Raw genomic sequence first — 18,974 nt, 5'->3', positions numbered from 1 at the left:
TTTTCACAGACCACGTTTCGTTAAAGCCACATCTGGCACACCAAGCTACACGAATGTGTCCTCCTCCGTGGGGACAGCTCACCCGTGCAGCCGTAGTTATAGATGTTGAAGGTCAGTGTGTCCATGATGTTCCTCAGGCGTTTCATGAGAATGGAATCGGGCAGCGACTTCTTCAATGACAGCCCGAAGACCTCTAAGAAGGCAATCAGGGAGTACTGGTACATGGAGTTCACCAGGGCCATCTCAGACAGCACGAAGAACAGGATGGCCCCCCTCCTGGCTGCTGGCCGGTAGCCATCCCGCAGCCTGTCGATGTCCAAGGCTGTCTTCTCCGCCAGCTTGAGTTTCTCTGAGACCTGAAGAAAAGCACAAGTGACCCTGGAAACAGGGAGACTGAGAAGTGGGCAGAGGGCAGGAGGGGCAGGGGGACAGCAGAGAGGTACATGCAATGCTCCAGGGCTTTGAAAGCATCCAGGGACTGCAGGGGACCGAGGGCACCCACCCTCTTGTAGGAAGGGGTGAATATTTGTGGCTGATGCCCCTGCACCCAAGGCCCCTTCCTCTAGTAACACTGCTTGTAAGTCTCCAGGTACTGCCCTCTCCCTTTTCATCCCATATGGGGTTCCACCCAGACTCCAGGAGATGTGACCCAGGCCCAGCCAACCCGAGCCTAGCATCCCCAAGCTCCTGGGACTGGTTTAGGGTAGAAATGTGACTTAAGTGACTTCCAGGACCTTCATGGTAGGAACAGGAAGATTCTCACTTATCCCTTTGGGTTTAGAGCTGAGAGACATGAGGCCAGACCAGTCTTATGACCATGTAGGGAGCTGGCAGAGAATGATGCCAAGCCGGTAGAAGGCTCAGCCCAGAAATGGAGAGAAACCAAGTCCTCCTGGTATTTTTGAAGTCCTGGATCCAGCCCCACCTGAGGCCATCTCTGCACTTTTCTGCTTTCTCAGCTGATAACTTCCCTTTTGACTTAAGCCAGGCAGGGCTGGGTTTTCCATCACTCTCAATTTAAAGAGACTGACCTGATGCCTAAGGGTCCCTGGGAACACCTTTAGGGCTCCCCTCCCCACAGCACATCCCAATAGAGGTGGCTTTTTATCCCTGAGATCACAGAGCCCAGTTTTCTCATTGAACAGACAGAGAACTGGATGCTCCAAAGGTGCATGCAGGCCCCGCCTGGCTCAGGGCCTTTTCCGCTGTGGCTGCTACCTCTGTTGCCTTGGATTTGGTCTCCTCCAGGGTGTGCACCAGGTCCACATTGTCCAGCATGTTCCCGGTGGACGTGGCCAGCTCCCGAAGGAGGGAATCTTCCAGGTCCTTGAGTAGGTTCTTGTTCTCGCTGGTCTCCTGGATGAGGTGCTCCCGCTGCTCCTCCAACTCCCGCCTCTCGTAAGCCACCAGCACGCTCAGCAGCTGGTCCTCCAGGCCCTTCAGCGTGACTGTGGGGGACAGTGAGAGGCCCTTACCACCTGCAGCCCCTGACAACGGTCTCTCCCGCTGTCCTGCTGTGATGGGACAAGCTTAGCGTGGGTCTCAGACAGCAGGTTAGAGGCACGAGGATTCACTGCCCACCAATGTCACTCTACAGCAGCAAGGTGGCAGACATGAGCAAAATAGCGATGCTGTGGTGCAGAGTGGTGGACAAAAAGGAAAAAATGCACTGAAATAAAACCCAGGCTTCCATGGACTGGGGTACCAAGGTTTAAAGTATACCCAGATTGGGCACAGTGGCTCATGCCTGTAATCCCAGCACTTTGGGAGGCAGGGGCGGGAGGATCCCTCGAGCCCAGAAGTTTGAGACCAGACTGGGCAACGCAGAGAAACCCCATCTGTACGAAAAAAGAAAAAGAAAAAAGAAAAGAAAGTACATCCAAATCGAATTAACCTGTTTAAGCAGGTGCATGACAACCCTAGAGAATATGACAGATAACATCCAATTTCTATCAGAATTCAACTGAGAGGAAGAAAAAAAATTCAACATCAAAACATGTATTTTAAATACACGAATACAGAGTAACTTCCTGCCCCCACAGACAGACGTCCCATCCCACCCGTGTGTGAACACGTGAGCCCACAGCCCCGTCTCAGCATGACTCACGACAGGTAACTCATAGCCTCACACCCTCTAAGTGGTACCTAATCGGTAAGAGCTGACTAGCCCGGATGTGCCTATGAGAGAACGATCTGGGGTCACTGTGAGTGAAATGACGTCCCAGGAAAGCCTTGATCTCAGGTTGCGGTCTCCATCATAACCATCTTAATTAGCAGTGGAGGTTCTACACATTCTTACCGGTGTAATTGATGACCATAGCTTTCCCAAACACGGATGGGGTGTATCTGGGATTGGCCAGCTTGGTGTTTAGGTACAGTCTGAAATTTGAATCATAGTCAACTTCCTTGTCTCCCAGGATAATAAACTGCCGTCCTTGGGAGACTTTTATATTTTTTTCTAAGACGTTATCAATCACAGGATCGATGTATTCATCAACATCACGGAACAGGAAAGGAGTCCCGTACTTTATGGACATCTCTAGCTGCTTGAGGAAGTCAGGGTCGTTAAAGGAAGCGACCTGGAAGAGAGGGGAGGCAGATGCTGAAAGCCCGCGTGTTTAACTGTGGCCCTGCCAAATATAAAGGGAGAATGGCTTGGAAGTGGGAAGTGGATGAGCCAGGAACTTGGAGGGGCCAGAGGTGAAAAGAAGAGAGAAACAAGGGGTATAACGCCTATACACCATGAGGTCCAGGCTCAGGGCAGGATCTTGCTCAAACAGGGTGGAGAGGAAAGGAAGGGGATTCCTCAGCCCCTCCCCCTGTAAGCTAGAAACCCTTCTCTTTAAGAAACAGGGTAGGTGTTGGAATTAGACTAGGGGTAGGCTGACAATTTCAGTGCTCCCTGGCAGGCTGAGGGAAGAGGGAGTCTAGGGAAGTTCCTGCCCTCATAGTATTTGCTCCATGATAGCTCCATGTGCGTTTTGGAGGCAGACTGTTCCCCTGATCCTGGAGTACAAACGGGCTCCCCCAAACAGCATGCAAATACCTGGGATCAAGGACCAGAAAAAAATAAGGAAAAGCTAAAATTGAAAATCATTAATTTGTTCATTAGTTCAGCAAAAAGTGATTGGGCCGCCCCGGCAATTCCACTCCTAGGTATCACCCCAAGAGAACTGAAAACACATGGCCACATAGAAACGTGTGCACCAACGTTCACGGCGGCATTCTGCAAATAGCCAAAAAGAGGGACTACCCGACTGTCCCTCGGTGAATGGATGGATGAACACAATGTGTCTGTTCACACACCGGAATACCATTCAGCCCAAGGCAAGAATGACGCCCTGACGCTACAGCGAGGACAGACCTTGAAAACAGCAGGCTGAGTGAAAGACGCCAGACACAAAAGGCCACACAGCATCTGATGCCATTCCTAAGAAATGTCCAGAGGAGGCACATTCAGACGGAAAGCAGGTAAGTGGCTGTCAGGGGCTCAGGGAGGGAGAAACGGGAGGACTGGAGGGGTGATGGCTAAAGGATATAGCATTTCTTCCAGGGATAATAAAAATGTTCTAAAATTGACTCTGGTAATTGGTATACGACTCTGTAAATATACTAAAACTCAAACGGAATTGTATGTGTTCAGTGAGGGAATGGTGTGGTATGTGAATTACATCTCAATCAAGCCATTACTCTCTCCTCCCCTGCATCCCCATCCCCCACCTCAGCTCCAAAAAACAGTGACTGAGCACCCAGACCACGAACCCCATACTGGGCAGAGGAACACGAAGCTGAGGTTGCTCGCAGCCTGCGAGGGGAGAGGCAGAGTTCACGGCGGTTTGCGCTGCCCTGGCAGACCCACAGGGTGGAGGTGGAGGTGGGGGAGGGCTCCGCGTGGGGGTCAGGGTGGAAGCGTTTCTGCCCAGACTCGTTGAGGCTAGGGACTGCCAGGGACTGCCAGGTACAGGAGGCGGGAGGGGCACTCTCCAGAGAACAGGCACCGGGGGCAGAAGACGCCCCAGGAGGAGCCGCCGTACCCTCAGATTGTTCTTCTCCTCTTTTCTCTTGATCCAGTTGAGGGCCTGCTGCTGGGGGTCGATGCAGAGAGGGAAGCGGCTGGCCCGGGTGGTGAGGATGCCATTCTGAACAGACAGCTCATCGGGGGGAAGGCCCTGGGATCCCCATCTGGAAGAAACAGCCGTCAGGAAATGAACTTTTCTCACCAATTTGTGAGCCAAGGGCTAAGGGTGGTAGGACTGGCCTTCCAGAACCATCTACCCATCCCCAGGCTGCACAAGCCTCCTCAGGCTCTAGGGAGAAGGGCTCCATGCTGGGTTTGCAGCTCGCCCAGCCACTTCCATGCAGTCAAGCCAACTGTCGTCCTGGCAATGCCCCCAGGCCATTGCCTCCCCGTGGGGTGACACCCATGTAGACCCCTTGTGCTAAGATGTCGCCTTCCTCCTGCTGGCTCAGGGTGCCACACACCTGCTGATCTCAACATCATCCGTGAGCAGGCTTTCCAGCCGGAAAGGCTGGCTCAGAGGAATCTCCCGCTCCAGGATGTCGTTTTGCCAAATCCGATTGACCATCTCGTCACGGAACTCCCAGGTGAAGGCTCCCTCGTAGCTCAGGAAGGCCGCGCAGAGCAGGCAGTCCCCCAGCAACTTCACGCGCCGGTGCATCAGCTCATCCAGGTCATTCAGCCACCTGGCACGGGAGGAGAGGGAGGCTGCCGTGAGCGGTTTACCTTCTGGCCACAACCAAAAGGAACATTCCAGAAGAACCAGCTTGATACCTTGCTAACAGGGCTAGCCAGACAGAAACATGTTTTGAGATATTCTTTCCTCATGGGGAACAGAGACCAACAGCTTATCTTGCAACTTCCCACCCTAGTGAACCTGGTGTTTGGAGCCAGCATCAAGCAGCGGGCTCAGTAAAGGCCTGTGGTCTTTATTAAGTAGTAATCACATCGCGTGGATCACATTAAGTAGTAATCACGTTGTTTCCGAAGCCTTAATCAAAGACATATAAATCACTCCAGCAGAGCTAACAAGTTCTGGCCTCACTCAATGACAGAATTCCACCCAAGATAAAAGAAAGCATCTGTTTCCTTTGGCCTCTTCCAGGAAATGCCCCAAGACTTAGGTTTTAGAAATACTGAAAATTGTTTACCACATGCAAACAGTGTTTTTCAGTGTTTTCTGCACCACATTTACAGATGCCAGATTCAAAATTGTTGCCCTATTCGGTGAATAAGCTGTGGCCAAGCGGTCTTGCCCATAAAGATCAAACAGCCCCATCACTTAAGACTGAAGTCCAGGATTGAACAAGCCACTGGGACGCTTAGAAGGCATCCGTGCAGTGACAGCGATGGGCTTCTCCCACAGACTCTTCTAGAAAGGACCCAGGGGTTAGAGGTCACCAAGAAGTGAACACTCCCTAAACCTTGCTAAATGCTATGGATTTCTCCATCTCCACAGCTGCACTGCCTCCTTGACCCTTAGTAATTAATAAATAACACTCAGTGCCTAATAAAAACAATAGTCTATAAAATAGCCATTAGCTGCCATAAACATGATAATAGGAAAATAAGACCTGGTCACATGGTTTTCACATAAAAACACAACGTGAGATAAAGAATCAACATGGCGAGAAACTCTGTGGGTGACGTCCATTTACAAACGACAACAGGTGGGCTCGTGAGCCGCGCTGACCTGATGTTTTCCGACCCCAGACCCGAGATGAGTTTGTCTGCAGCAATCAGCCGCCTCTCCATAATCTCGGCTTCCTCCTGCAGCTTCTGCTTTTCCAGTATGGCGGCCTCGTATTTGGCACCCAATGTTTCCAGCTCTTTCTGAATTGCTGCCAACTCATTCTGGATCCTTTCCAGTTCCCGTTTAGTGAGGTAAAAATTCCGCTCCAACCTGGCCACCTAAGTAAAGACAATTTGCAGAAAGGTGGGGAAAAGGACCATGGTGGGGCCGTGATACAATGGCCTCAAACCAGGCCACGTGTCCAAACTGCTCTAACGGTGTCTGTGCTTTTCGGAGCCACTACGTGCTATATTGAGACACGTGGCTTCTTAGTTTCTTCTTCAACTGTTTGCTGCAAAAACTCTATGTCCCATTAGAAGACACAGCACCTAAGTTATCAGATGGTTGTACTTTCATGTACTGAGATCACAGTAAGATGACACTGTGGTTCTAAGTCAAAAACTCAGAAGAATATATCATAGACAATAACAGTATTTCTATTGGTTCTAAGTTTTCTGAATAATATAATTCCGAGCTATAGAGCAAGGTCACAATATGACTCAAAATGATCAAATCAACCTTATTCTCTTTGTATTTTGTGATCTACCTGTGACTTTGGCCCCGCTGCTCTCCACTGGGGTAGGTTTGTCCCCCAGGGGATGTTTGGTAATGTCTGGAGATATTTCTGGATGTCACAGCTTGGAGGGAGGGTGCTACTGCCATCCAGTGGGGTGAGGCCAAAGATGCTGCTAAACATCCTATAGTGCCCAGGACAGACCCCCCAGGACAGACCCCCCAAGGACAGACCCTCCCACTACCGCCGCACTTTAGTGGTGCTGCAGCTGAGAAACTCTGCTTTGACCCTAGAGAAACAACTTTAAACATCTTTGTGTCTTTTTTTTTCTTTTTTCGTTTTTGAGACAGGGTCTCACTCTGTCACCCAGGCTGGAGTGCAGTGGTACAATCACGGCTTACTGCAGCCTCCCAAGTAGCTGGTGTGCCACCATGCTCGGCTAATTAAAAAAAAATTTTTTTTGTAGAGACAGGGTCTCACTATGTTGCCCAAGCTGATCTCAAACTCCTGGGCTACAGTGATCCTCCCGTCTGGGCCTTCCAAAGTGCTGGATTACAGGCGTGAGCCACCGCGCCTGGTCTGAACATCTCTATACCACACTTTCACAGAAAGTTTGAAACTCTTTCAGACCTCGGTCTTGTCCACCACCCACACTGTGCCTAAGTGATAGTGGTGTTTCAGGATTACCATTTATTGGGGGGCGGGGGGAAAGTTTATGCAGTTTAAAGTCAGAACCTTGGGAGAATTTTCTCAGCAAAGGTGTGTACTGTGAATTCTGACTCTGAAGGGGTCTCTTGGCAGTGGTGTGGCAGTCTTACATTCGGGCAATACCTTCTCTCTTTTGGGCTTGATCTCTCTGAAAACATCACAGTAGCCCATTACAGCTTCGACAAATTTCAGCATCCCCAGCCCGGCTTTGCTGACAGCTTCCATTTCTTCAGTCGTGGTATTAAGAGTCTTCAAGAGGCCTAACGTGAAACATGCAATAATTTTTATGAGTGGCAAGCTTCATCTTGGGAACATAAAATAGACAAAATAAGTGTAACTAGTTTCTTATTCTTCAGCGGCCGCGTGAGCAGGATGCACACAGCTCTCCTACGGCCAACAGCGTGGTGTCAAACCAGAATGGGTTCTGCATAAACCGATGTTTCCGATGTGGGCGAGGGGCATGGTTTACTGCTACCCAGGACGCGGGTGTCATGCAGGAGACCCGGGGCAAAACGGAGACTCCCAACTGGGCACCCACATGGCTAACTGGAATTCACAGGCCATTACAGGTCACCTGTTACCTTCACCCGCACCCTCACCCCAGGAGTAATTTCACATACACGGAAGTCTATCCAGTGAAGATTCAGATGGAGGGAGTGCGTTGGGTTTTTGTAGTGATTGGGGTCATTTGTGTTGAGTTTGCTTTTGTTTTTAAGGGGCTAAGAAAAAGCATTTGATAAGAGTCTAAATAAACCATCAAACACAGTGTGAACTCGTATTGCATTTCGCAAAGACTAACACCATTCCACTATCACCGCCTGGTTGAGCATTGGGCAGGGTCAAGAACTGAGCTCAAAGGGAACTCAGTCCTATAACCAAAGATGGAGGAGAGGCTGGCCATCAGTGATGCTGGCCACCCCCGTGCCCACTCCCCAGGGACCTCCAGAAGACTTGATACTGACAAGAGAAAGGCGGGAAGTCAAGGTCGGACCAGCTCCGGGCTTCTGCATGTGCACTGAACAGCACAGACAGAACAGCACTGGGTGAGACGCACAGAAGACAAGGCTGGGCTAGGTTCCAATGAGAAGATCTTGTTTCCTGACAGGGAGAGCTAGGACTAGTGCTGAATGGAAGCCTCAGTGGGCACGGCTGCCACCGCCCATCCCCAGCCACTCTCCCAGGGTCATGTCACAGGGCTGCTGTTTTCCTCTGGTGACCATCAGTTGCCTGCTCCATCTGATACCATCTGACCAGAAGGGGAGGGCCTGCCCATAACAAGCCTCCTTGCCCTCCATCCCTGTCCCAGAGCCTGAGATGCCAGACCGAGATCCACCCTGGCGATTCCCATACGTGGCGACACTCACCTTTGATGTTTTTCACTTGGCTCTGGGTAATCGAATCAAAATCGATCTCCATCAGAGACCTCAGGAAATTCGGGTCGGACATCATGCCCTTGGCGGTTTTCCAGTTGAGCTCTTTGTACCCCTTCATGATGAGGATGCATTCACAGACCGTCTGCACCTGCTTCGGGGGCTTAGCAAACGACCTGGCGAGAAACGGAGAAACCAAGGCACACGTGGGTCAGTCCAGGGATGTGGCCAGGATCTGGCCTGAAAGAGAGCTCCAGAAAAAGGAGCTCAACTAAAAGGCAGTCCCTGGAGCTGATGCTGCATGGAAACGAAAGAAGCCAGGTCCCAACACAAACCGCACTCCTGGGTGGGAGCGTCCCTAAGGGCGGGGCCGGGTCCCCCTCTCAGGTTCCAGACCAGGCGCCTGGAACACAGCTGAATCATGGTGCAGGGACAGCATTAAAATACAAACCCAGGCCATCCCCGGAGCGTCTGGATCAGTGGGTAGGGTGGAGCCTGAGCACCTATGTTTTAATTACACCCTCGGCTGATTCCCCAGACTCTAAATGGTGGTTGCTGTCATTATTGTCATTATCATCATCATCACCACTATCACTACCCACCGTCATCCTTCCCCATTTACTAGATGGAGAAACAGGGTCCCAGGAGCTTCCATGACTGGCTGTGCTGACACCACCTGCGAGACCTGGGGTCCCTGCATCCTGGGCTCTTTCCAGCCTATGCTGCCCCGTAATTGTTCTCTGTGGCTTTGGTAAGACTAGATCATCACTCTGCTCCTCCAGAACTCAGATGTCCACTGCCCTCGGTCCTCTGGAGAACCAGAACTGCCAACGGAGCAGACACGGAACAGCAGCGCTGGTGCAAAGGCCAGAGAAGGACCCGAACCCATCTCACTGGGGCGTCCTGCTGCCAGGCAAGCTCAATGAAAGCCACAGAAGTCTCCCAGACCACGCTATGGAAAGACAGAAGTGGAAGGAGAATAGCACAGAGAAGGCAAAGCAGGAAAGGAAGGAAAAGGAGAGAAGAGCAGGAGACAGAGGCCCCAGAGGACACGGAAGCAGTATGGGGGCGGCCAGGCAGGGGCCCAGGCATTTGGGCTCTGGTAGGAGGCTGGGGTGAGCCAGAGAAGAACGAGGGGAATGGAGGGACAGAGAGGGAGACACATGCACAAGGATAGAGACAGAGATAGGGAGACAGGGAGGAGACAGGGAGACAGGGAGACAGGGAGCAGACAGCCTGAGAAGACAGCAACCTGGAGGCTTTCTGCAATGAGCAAATCCCCCACCCCTCCTGACCCCAGCACGCTCACACACTCCCACGCAGGCAGCAGAGGAGAGAGGGCCCCATAGTGTACGGACAAGCCAGGGCAACGGCCGGGAGGGAGGGCGCCCACACTTCAGCACAAAGCCCAGTGATGAAGGAATGGCCCTGAGTCACCAGGGAAAGGCTCGATTATGCTGGTGTCGGCTGCTTAGGAAAGTGGCAGCAGCCTGTCCGAGTGTCTTTAAAAGGTTCCTTCAGGGTGGATGGAAGCCAGGCCCTAGCCACTGCTCTGTGAACAAGCAGGTAGGGAAAGAATGGGGGAGATGTTTTCAGATTCAAGACAGAAAGAGCCCAGGCCTGAGGTGGGGTCCTGAGCCCTCGGGCAAGTTAGGAACCAGCCAGGGGTGTCAGTTTTCCCATCTGTAAAGTAGAGACACAGAACCAGACCCTTCCAGTTCCCAAATCCTCTGAGTCTATGAAAGTGAAGTTTTCTGCTGTTGTGTCACAGGCCACGCTCTGGGATCTCACTTATCGAGAACACACCACTTTCCACAATGCCGGATGACCGAGGTGTGTGAAATATCGAGGTTGCAAGTCAAGAGAAATGGAGATGTCTGTTTAATTTGATTCCTTTCTTCTATCACCAAACAAACTTGGGAATGAGAAAGGGAGAATGATATGCTACCCTCCCTAGAAGAAAATAATCATTTTAAGCCCCACTCCCCGCCTCCCAGCGCTCTACCCCTGACACAGCAGCTGTCTCTGCTCTTTCTCCAGCCGAGCTCCTTGCAGCCTCAGAGAAGCTGCCCCCTCCACCCTCCATGACCATGACTAGGTCAGGTCCCAACATCCACTGTCAGAGCAGCAAGGACCTTTCCTTCCTAACCTAATCCTACATCATTTCCCCATGCACATGGGATTCCTATAGGAAAACAGAGTGCCAGCTCCATGCAGTGAAGGCCCTGCCTCCCTGTCTCACTGCTGATCGGCCCCAGTGCCTGCTCAGGGCAGGGGTGGGGTGGGGTGGGGGACAGACACCCAATGACTATTGAATGAATGAAAGGAAGAAAAGTAAAAATCAAAAGCTAGCAACAAAGGGAGCCTTTTATACTTTTATAGTTAGAGAAACATCTACTTCTAATCTTCATGACTCTTCATCTTCCTGCCTTAACATTTAATGTTTCCACAAAGAGGATTGAGTATGATAAGAAGGAAACGCTTTTTAAGGACTTAAAAGATTATAAAATTGTCAAGATGTAAGTGCTGGCTCATTGTGCTTAACATCCAAATGACCTGAGAAAAGCCAGATTTTAGTCATCTGGAAAAACTCAGATTGGATCCAAACTCACACAAAACCGCAGGAAAAAATCCTCAATAGATAAAAGATTTAAATATAAAAAATTAAACCATAAGAATACAAAAAGAAATCATGGGGAAATTATTTTACAATCTTGCAGTGTAATCAGGTCTTTTAACTAGGACACAATATCCAAAAGCCACAAAATAGGTTGGGTGCAGTGGCTCATACCTGTAATCCCAACACTTTGGGAGGCTGAGATGGGTGGATCACCTGAGGTCAGGAGTTCGAGACCAGCCTGGCCAACATGGTGAAAGCCCATCTCTACTAAAAATACAAAAATTAGCCAGGCATGGTGGTGGGTGTCTGTAATTCCAGCTACTTGTGAGGCTGAGGCAGGAGAATCGTCTGAACCTGGAAGGTGGAGGTTGCAGTGAGCCGAGATTGCGCCACTGCACTCCAGCCTGGGTGACAGAATGAGACTCTGTCTCAAAAAATTAATTTTAAAAAAGTCACAAAATAAAATATTGCTAAAATCTGCCACATAAAAATAAACATACATGGCAAAAACAAACACACACACAAACCTCCTAAACAAAGTCAAATGGCCCATGGCAAACCAGGAAAAGATCTGCAACTCACCTTATGGATAAAAAGCTGATCTCCCCATTGTATAAAAAAGCCCCTGGAAATGGTTTTGAAACAAAAAGCAACAATAACCACGGCCCAAAAGATAAGCAAACCAAGTTCACAGAAAAGGAAATACACATAACTCTTAGACACATTTTTCACATAGGAAAAAAAAGGCCAGCTTCACTCACACTAAGAGAAATGCAAATTGAAACTACACAAATACCACTCTTCATCTACAACATGTGAAAAATCCAAACGTGATTGCTCCCCCTGTTGGTGAGTCTAGGAAAAAGCAGGTACTGCTCATTTGGATTGTTGGTGAGGATAAATAGGTTCCATCCCCATGGCTGGGACTGGGCAACAGCTATGAACATTATAAATGCCTACACCCCAGGACCCAGCAATTCCACTTCCAGAAATGTATCCTGCAGGTGGACTGTCCCAGGTGCACAATTAACTATGCTCAGGTTTATTCTTTGCCACGCTATTTGTAAACGCAAAAGACTGGAGACACAATCAACTTATTTAACAAACTCATCAGTAAGGGCTTGTTAAATAAATTATGGCACAGCCACACAATGGAATGTGGAGGAATGTTCTAAAATATCAGGGAAGTTCATCATATATCAACATGCAAAAGATCTCCAAAATATATTGCTAAGCAGAAAAGATGCAGAAAGACATGCATAGGGTGTTACAGTTTGTATATACAAGAAGGGTAAAAGGATTTGCAGGTATCTCTTGGTCTCCAAACCCTCAGAACCTGGAGTCAGGAACAGAAGAGACCCTTGTGTGCCTGGTTGCCTCGGTCATGCATGGAAATCCTCGGGATGTGTATACGAGAAATGATACGCCCACACTACCTGTTGCAGCGTGGGAAGGTGACCGGAGCTGATAGAGGACACGGTGGCCGTGGGCTTTTCCCAGCATACCTTTTGGATGCTGGAGCCATAATCACGGCTAATGCTTACACGGCTCTGACCATGTGCCCAGCCCAGTTCTTCACATATAGGCTGATATGATCCTCATGAAGACACTGATGCAGCCGAGACAATTCTTATTCACATTTTACAAATGAAGAAACTGGAGCACAGAGAAGTTAGATGAGTTGCTAAATGTCGCACAGCAAAGAGGAAGAGCCATGTATGAATGTGTAAAAATTATTCCTTTTGTACTTTGGCCTTCTCAGGGGTGAGCTGAGCACCTGTCTGCAATGCCTGTCTCACTGCAGGAGACACACGTCAAGCTCTCTATCTGGCCCCATGGAAGCTCCTTCCCACCCCTCCACCTTGGGTTGATGGAAGGGACTCACCCTTCCTTCTCTTCAAATAAATCCCCTTCAAAAATCCTTCCTAGTCTCTGCTCTCACGATGTTTTTATGCTGCTGACCTGGGAGTGGTGCCTCAAATCCTATTACCGGTAGCTAGATATTCCCCTGAGAGAATGTGTGTGCAGACCGTGTCTCCTGCCCTCCGCTGGGTGTGCACTTCCACTGTGTCCTGGCACCTCAGCCTCAACTTCCAATGCTTGGTGCTGAAGTTTTAACACATCCATCCTTATACCTTCCTTGACACCATTCTCAACACTGAAATAATGACTTCTTGCTGACAACAGTGGCACCTCCAAGTGACCTCCCAAGAATGAACTAGGTCCCCTGTCCTGGAATGAGCTGAATTCTGTGTTCAAATTCACAAATGTTTCATTAACAAGAAAACAAGGGTACGGCCTTGGATAAGGAGTGCTGCTCAGCCTTCACAGGCAGCACAGAGCCAGAGAAACAGGAAGCGCGGGGAACACGCACTACTCCCCCGGGAGCCCAGAACGGAAGCCCACTACTGACCCAGGAATGGAGCCTCTTGGATGAGAGACCTGTGTGTGGGGCCAGGAAGACTGATCTTCCGGATGAAGAGTGAGGAAGGAGAGAACTGAGGCTCCCACGCCGGGGGGTCTGTGTGGGGCCAGGCAGCACGGGGGCAGAGGCAGTGGGCAGAGGCTGGCACCAGAACATTGTTCCCTCCTTGGGCTTTACTCACAAGACTCAGCTGACCATCAGAGTCCAGGAACAGTGCCCTGGGGAGACCAAGCCTTGCGGGGAGAAAGTTTGCTGGCCCAGGCCACACCAGGTCACCCTCGCTGACAGCAGATGAGCCCTCTGGTGTGGGGGACAGGGTCGTCTTACAGATTGATTTGCAAGATATATGGGGGCCTCAATAGTGACCTACTCTCACCCTCCTTGAAAGCCTCCTTGGCCAGAAATGGATTCAGGCATCGCCAGTCTGGCCGTGGTGTGCACACATCTCTGCCGAGCTGTTTTCAGCAGGGCTCGCCCTGTGTTGAGCACTCTGTCCCTGCGAGGGCAGACACTTGCGCCCACGTGTTCCGTGAAGAGCACTGTTTTACCCCACTCCATCCTTCCCTTGGCCTGGGTTCAAGGTCGGCAGGCCCTGCTTCCTACTAGCCAGGGGAGCTGGATGCCTGGGGTGCCGCCTCATCTCCCTGGGCCTCGCTTTCCTCATCCGAAAATGAGGGCAACAACAGTTCCCACCTCGGAGAGAGCCAGGCGCGGAGGCAGCACGTGGTGTCAGCTCCTTCGTAAGCTCCTGGTCGCCACGATCATGGCGACTACTGGCCTGCAGAGGTGGAACGGAAGCCCAGAACGGCGGCCCAGGCGCATTACCTAATCTCAGTCACATCTGACTTGTCCAGCTTCTGCAGCTCCAGCTTCGCGGCCTCCAGGATGGGCATGACCTCCTCCAGGGTCGTCTCGGCCTCAGCCTTCTCCATGGCAATGACCTTGTTCTGCTCCTCTATCTCTATGGCCTTTTCCTCCGCCAGTTTCTTCTTCTCCTCAGCTGCAGGGTGGGGCGGGGGTGAGTACACTTGGGCTCAGAGGAGATGCACTCGCGGCCACCGGCTCTGAGCAGAGTGCAGTCCTTAAAGGTTGGCTTGAGCCCCAGTGGGGATCTAAGGAGCTTTGGCCAATGTGGCAGCCTTAGTGATCCCGGTGGGACAGAAAACCCCACCATGCATGGGGCCTCCAGCACCAGGCAGCCACCCTGACTCCGACCTTCCTCAACTGGCCCACCTGTGTCCCATCCACTCCATCCAGGACAAATCCCGTGGTTCCTGATAGCCCCCAGCCCTGCCTCGCCGGTGTTCACTAAGGATGCCGGGGGCCCCCTTCCGCTTACTGGCTCCCTGCGATCTCCTCCTTCTGCCTCTCATCACCTCTTCCTACGCTCACTTTGGCCCAGCCAGAGCCGCCTTCTAACGAGGCTGCCCCTGTCGCCTTCTCTCTCCCTGCCTTGCCGATTTGCTTCATGACACCGATCACAATCGGGAAGTTTCACTTCACCGTTGACTGATTCACTGTCTGGGTGCCCTCACTCACTAGGATGTCAATACCTCCCCGAGGGCTGGAACCCCAAAACCTAGAGCAGGGCTTGGCTCACAGTGGTTTGAACAGTGTCACCCCACCAAAATTCGTGCCCACTGGGACCTCAGGATGTGACCTTATTTGGAAGTGGGGTCTTTGTAGATGAAATTAGTTAAGATTAGGTCATACGGGGTTAGGGTGGGCCCTAAATCCAGTGCCTGGGGTCCCTAGCAGAAGGCCATGTGGAGACACACAGGGAAGAGGGGCGTGTGGCAATGGAGACAGACACTGGAGCGGTGCATTTATAAGCTAAGCTAAGGAATACCAAGGGCTGCCAACAACCCTGGGAAGCTGGAAGGGGCATGAAAGAGTCCTCCCCTAGAGTCTTCAGAGGGAGCGTGGTCCCGGCACCTTGATGTCAGACTTCGGCCTCCAGAACTGTGAGAGAATACATTTCCGTTGTTGGCCGGGCGTGGTGGCTCACACCTGTAATCCCAGCACTTTGGGAGGCCGAGGCAGGTGGATCACCTAAGGTTGGGAGTTGGGGACCAGCCTGGCCAACATGGAGAAACCCTGTCTCTACTAAAAATACAAAAATTAGCTGGGCGTGGTGATGGGCGCCTGTAGTCCCAGCTACTCAGGAGGCTGAGGCAGGAGAATCACTTGATCCCAGGAGGCAGAGGTTGCAGTGAGCTGAGATGGCGCCACTGCACTCCAGCCTGGGCGACAGAGCGAGACTCCATCTGAAGAAAAAAAATTAATTAATTAATTTTAAAAACTAAATGTCTGTTGTTTTCAGCCCCCAGATCACGGTGCTTTGTTACAGCAGCCCCAGGAGATGCATGCAGCAGGCCTTCTGCAAACAGAGGCTGGCTGCAGAGGCTCTGCCTCCCCCATGCTAAGGTCTCTCGGAATCCATCTCCACAGCTAACAAGCCAGCATTGGCACTTGCAGTGTGCAAAGCCGTGCACGGGCCCTGACACTGTAAAGGTCCCCAGCCCAGGCACTGCTTCTCCCTGGGGCAGCAGGGGGATGAATGCGTCAGAAAAGGGTAGCAAGATCACAATTGTGGAACCTTCGGAACAGAAGAGCAGAAGAAAGGAAGCTGTCTGAGCTGTGAGCATGCCGAGGTGGGGGTAGGGCCAGCAGGAACAGAGCACAGAGGTAACAGGACCACCAGAGCTGGCAGGGAAGGAAGAGGGCTGGTACAGGCCTCGGGAACCTTAGGGTGGGGAGCAGCCTGCAAAGGGGTCCGGCCAAGCCAGGTGCTTGAGTCATGTTGAGGAGCAAAATGATGGGCTCTTTCAGCCAGGCAGGAGCACAGGCTGGAGGCTGGGGCAGGTGCTGAAGAGCCACCCTCAGGAGAAACAATTGTTTGCACCCCACCCTATCCTCTGCAGGACTTGTCAATGTATCCCATTCCTATGGCCACCATTGGTTTGGGCAAGGGCATGTGACCCAAATCTGTCCAATCACAGCCAATTCTGGGAGCTTTGTGGGAATGCATGGGAAAGAAGAGCCCTCTCTCCCCTGGGGATGCTGAGCTAATAGGATGCCAACCTCATGCGGGAGGCTCCCAAACTCTCAGCATGGACAGAGCCTGCTGCCTGAGATGAAGCCTAAACAGAAGACAGCAGAGCCAAGAAAGGGAAGGAAAGATTCCCACTGATACACTTGAGTCCTAGATCCAGCTGTGCCTGAAGCCAGGATGCCTCTGGAATCAATGCGTTTTCACTTTAGATTAAGCCACTTTGAGCTCAGTTTCCACCATTTGCAACCAAAATAGTCCTGATCGGGACAGGCAGCCTGGAAACAGAGATCCTAGATGAAGCTTCCTCCAAAATTCCAAGTGGGAGCAAGGTGACCCTGGACAAGGATGACGGCAATGGGGAAAGAAAAGCAACCACAGGTAGGAGAGGCACTAAACATGGGTGTGGCAAACAGGTCGTCCTCAGTACAAACTGCAGCCTGGGCACTGGCGGAGGGGCTCTCTTGGTTGTGAGCTTCTTCGAGGCAGGGGTTGAGTCTCATTCAGTTTCTAGCCACCACTCTCCCTACCATGGTGCCTGCCATGAAGCTGAAGTCAGTATCTGCTGATTGGACAGATGAATACGTGGAATAACAGCTTCCTTCAAGACACTTCCAGTCTAGTTTTACATCTAAGGGGCCAGGAATGTATAGTTTTTTACATCTAGGGGGCCAGAAATATATAGTTTTTATAAGACAGATCAAAGCAAAGTGCAGCTATGTGGGAACGAGGCATTTGATCAAAGTTCTGGTAGAAGAAACACAGATAGGAAGAGAGACGTGGTATGGATATTCTCAGCAGACCAAAGGGAGAGAAAGAGCAAATTACTGCAGGACTCACACGGGCATGAAGAGGTGATGCTGTGAGCAGGCAACAGGGTGTCATGGGAAATTAGGTGGGCAAGATGACATAGAGGGATTGATGGGACCCTTCATGGCCACAATGAGGACTCAGCATCAAAACAGGCAGCAGGGAGTTGCCACAAATTCCCAGGAAAGTATATCTATCGATTAAGTTGCTTTGGTTGCAAGCAACAGAAGCTAACAATGGTCGAGTTAAGAAAAATGTGAAATTGTTATAAGAAGACATGGTAGCTCACGGACATGGAAGATGCTGAAACACATAAACCAGGGTCACCTCAGGGATCTGGGCTCAGTCACTGAATGCAGTCTCTTCACAGCACTGCCATGCAATAAATGAACACAAATAATCTTCAGTCTTTATGTTGGCTGACTGAAAATGTGCAGTCCCAGATAACTTCTAATTGGTCTGCCAGGGTTAGAATAATCCCATCCTGATGGCAGGCACTGGGAGTTGGGGAGAGGCAGTTTGCCAACACCAAGTTAGGGTGCTGTTGCCAGAGTGATGACAAATGGATCCCGTACACAAGGCCGGGTGCAATGACAAAGGAACTGAACGGAGATGACACCTACAGCAACACAAACACAGACCAGCAGCAGAAGGAAGAGGCAGGCAGGCCGAGTAGCATCTGCAGGAATCTGAGAATGAGCTGGGGAGGGTACACATCAGAAACCAGTGGCCCAAAGACCTAGAGAGGAGGGTGAGAGGCCAGGCACAGAGCTGTGGGCTCCAGGAGCTGTCCTGTGCCAGGCATCGCAAGAGGGTAGAGTCGTCAAGAGCAGGACAGTACAGGTGACACAGAGCCTTGGCCAGGAAGACCAAGGGAAGGAGCCCAAGAAAGAACCTTGAAACAGCTTCAAGGGGAGCCAAGAAAAGTCCCACATTGATGACGCCAAGGCTTAGGTCATTTCAACCCCATGAACTTAGTTCACCAGCCCATTGAGGGTCGAGTGACTTTTCCATTCCCTGGCACATCCTCAGGCTACCAGCGCAGGGGCCTACATAGGGTAGTGTCTCAGTGCTTATGAAAAGGGATGAGACTGGCTGGACACGAATTCAGAAAGAAACAGGAATTGCAGGGTCAGGATGGCACGCTTGGTGCCTACAAGCAGTTTCGCAGGGACGTCCCGGCAGAGCCCTGTCCTGCTAGGGGATGGGCTGCCCTGGCCCCCACCCTCACTCACCTACAGTGGTGTTGGGGATAGGCTGCCCTGGCCCCCATCCTCACTCACCTACAGTGGTGTGGGGGATGGGCTGCCCTGGCCCCGGCCCTTACCCACCTACAGCGGTGTTGACGGCGATCTCCTCCAGCAAGGCCTCGCAGGCGGCGGACTTCTCGGCCAGCACGATCTTCTGCTCGGCCAGCTTCTGGTTCAGCTCGTCCAGCTGGATGGTGGCCTCCTTCAGCTTGTCCAGTCCCCCGTCCAGACGCTTGCACTGAGCTGAGGAAAGAGGGCACCTATGTTCATTGTCGAGGTGGCCACTGTTCCCAACACAATCACTGGGATTTGCCTAACTTCAGCTTATCAAAACAAAACAAAACATTTTTACAAGATGGCACGTGTCTTTCGGTACCTCCACTGCCATACTGGGATGGCATCAGCCAAAATGAAT

General features: G+C 51.3%; 1 protein-coding gene across 2 annotated transcripts in view; it reads right to left on the bottom strand.

Moving 5' to 3' along the window:
- DNAH10 (dynein axonemal heavy chain 10) overlaps positions 1–18,974 on the bottom strand; it is a 179,655-nt gene that overhangs the window by 18,768 nt on the left and 141,913 nt on the right. For both annotated transcript variants that reach the window (XM_028830097.2, XM_077955570.1), the window contains 10 exons: positions 18,641–18,802; positions 14,273–14,447; positions 8,397–8,578; positions 7,156–7,292; positions 5,712–5,929; positions 4,483–4,704; positions 4,035–4,182; positions 2,300–2,579; positions 1,219–1,448; positions 83–356 (listed from right to left, as the gene is read on the bottom strand). In XM_028830097.2, coding sequence (XP_028685930.2) covers positions 83–356; positions 1,219–1,448; positions 2,300–2,579; positions 4,035–4,182; positions 4,483–4,704; positions 5,712–5,929; positions 7,156–7,292; positions 8,397–8,578; positions 14,273–14,447; positions 18,641–18,802 — 2,028 coding nt within the window. The remainder of the gene's footprint in view (positions 1–82; positions 357–1,218; positions 1,449–2,299; positions 2,580–4,034; positions 4,183–4,482; positions 4,705–5,711; positions 5,930–7,155; positions 7,293–8,396; positions 8,579–14,272; positions 14,448–18,640; positions 18,803–18,974) is intronic.

This window comes from Macaca mulatta, chromosome 11, assembly GCF_049350105.2.
Source record: "Macaca mulatta isolate MMU2019108-1 chromosome 11, T2T-MMU8v2.0, whole genome shotgun sequence".
Classification (NCBI taxonomy): Eukaryota; Metazoa; Chordata; class Mammalia; order Primates; family Cercopithecidae; genus Macaca; species Macaca mulatta.
The sequence above is the reverse complement of the archived record's forward strand: the minus strand, read 5'-3'. Positions and strand labels throughout refer to the sequence as shown.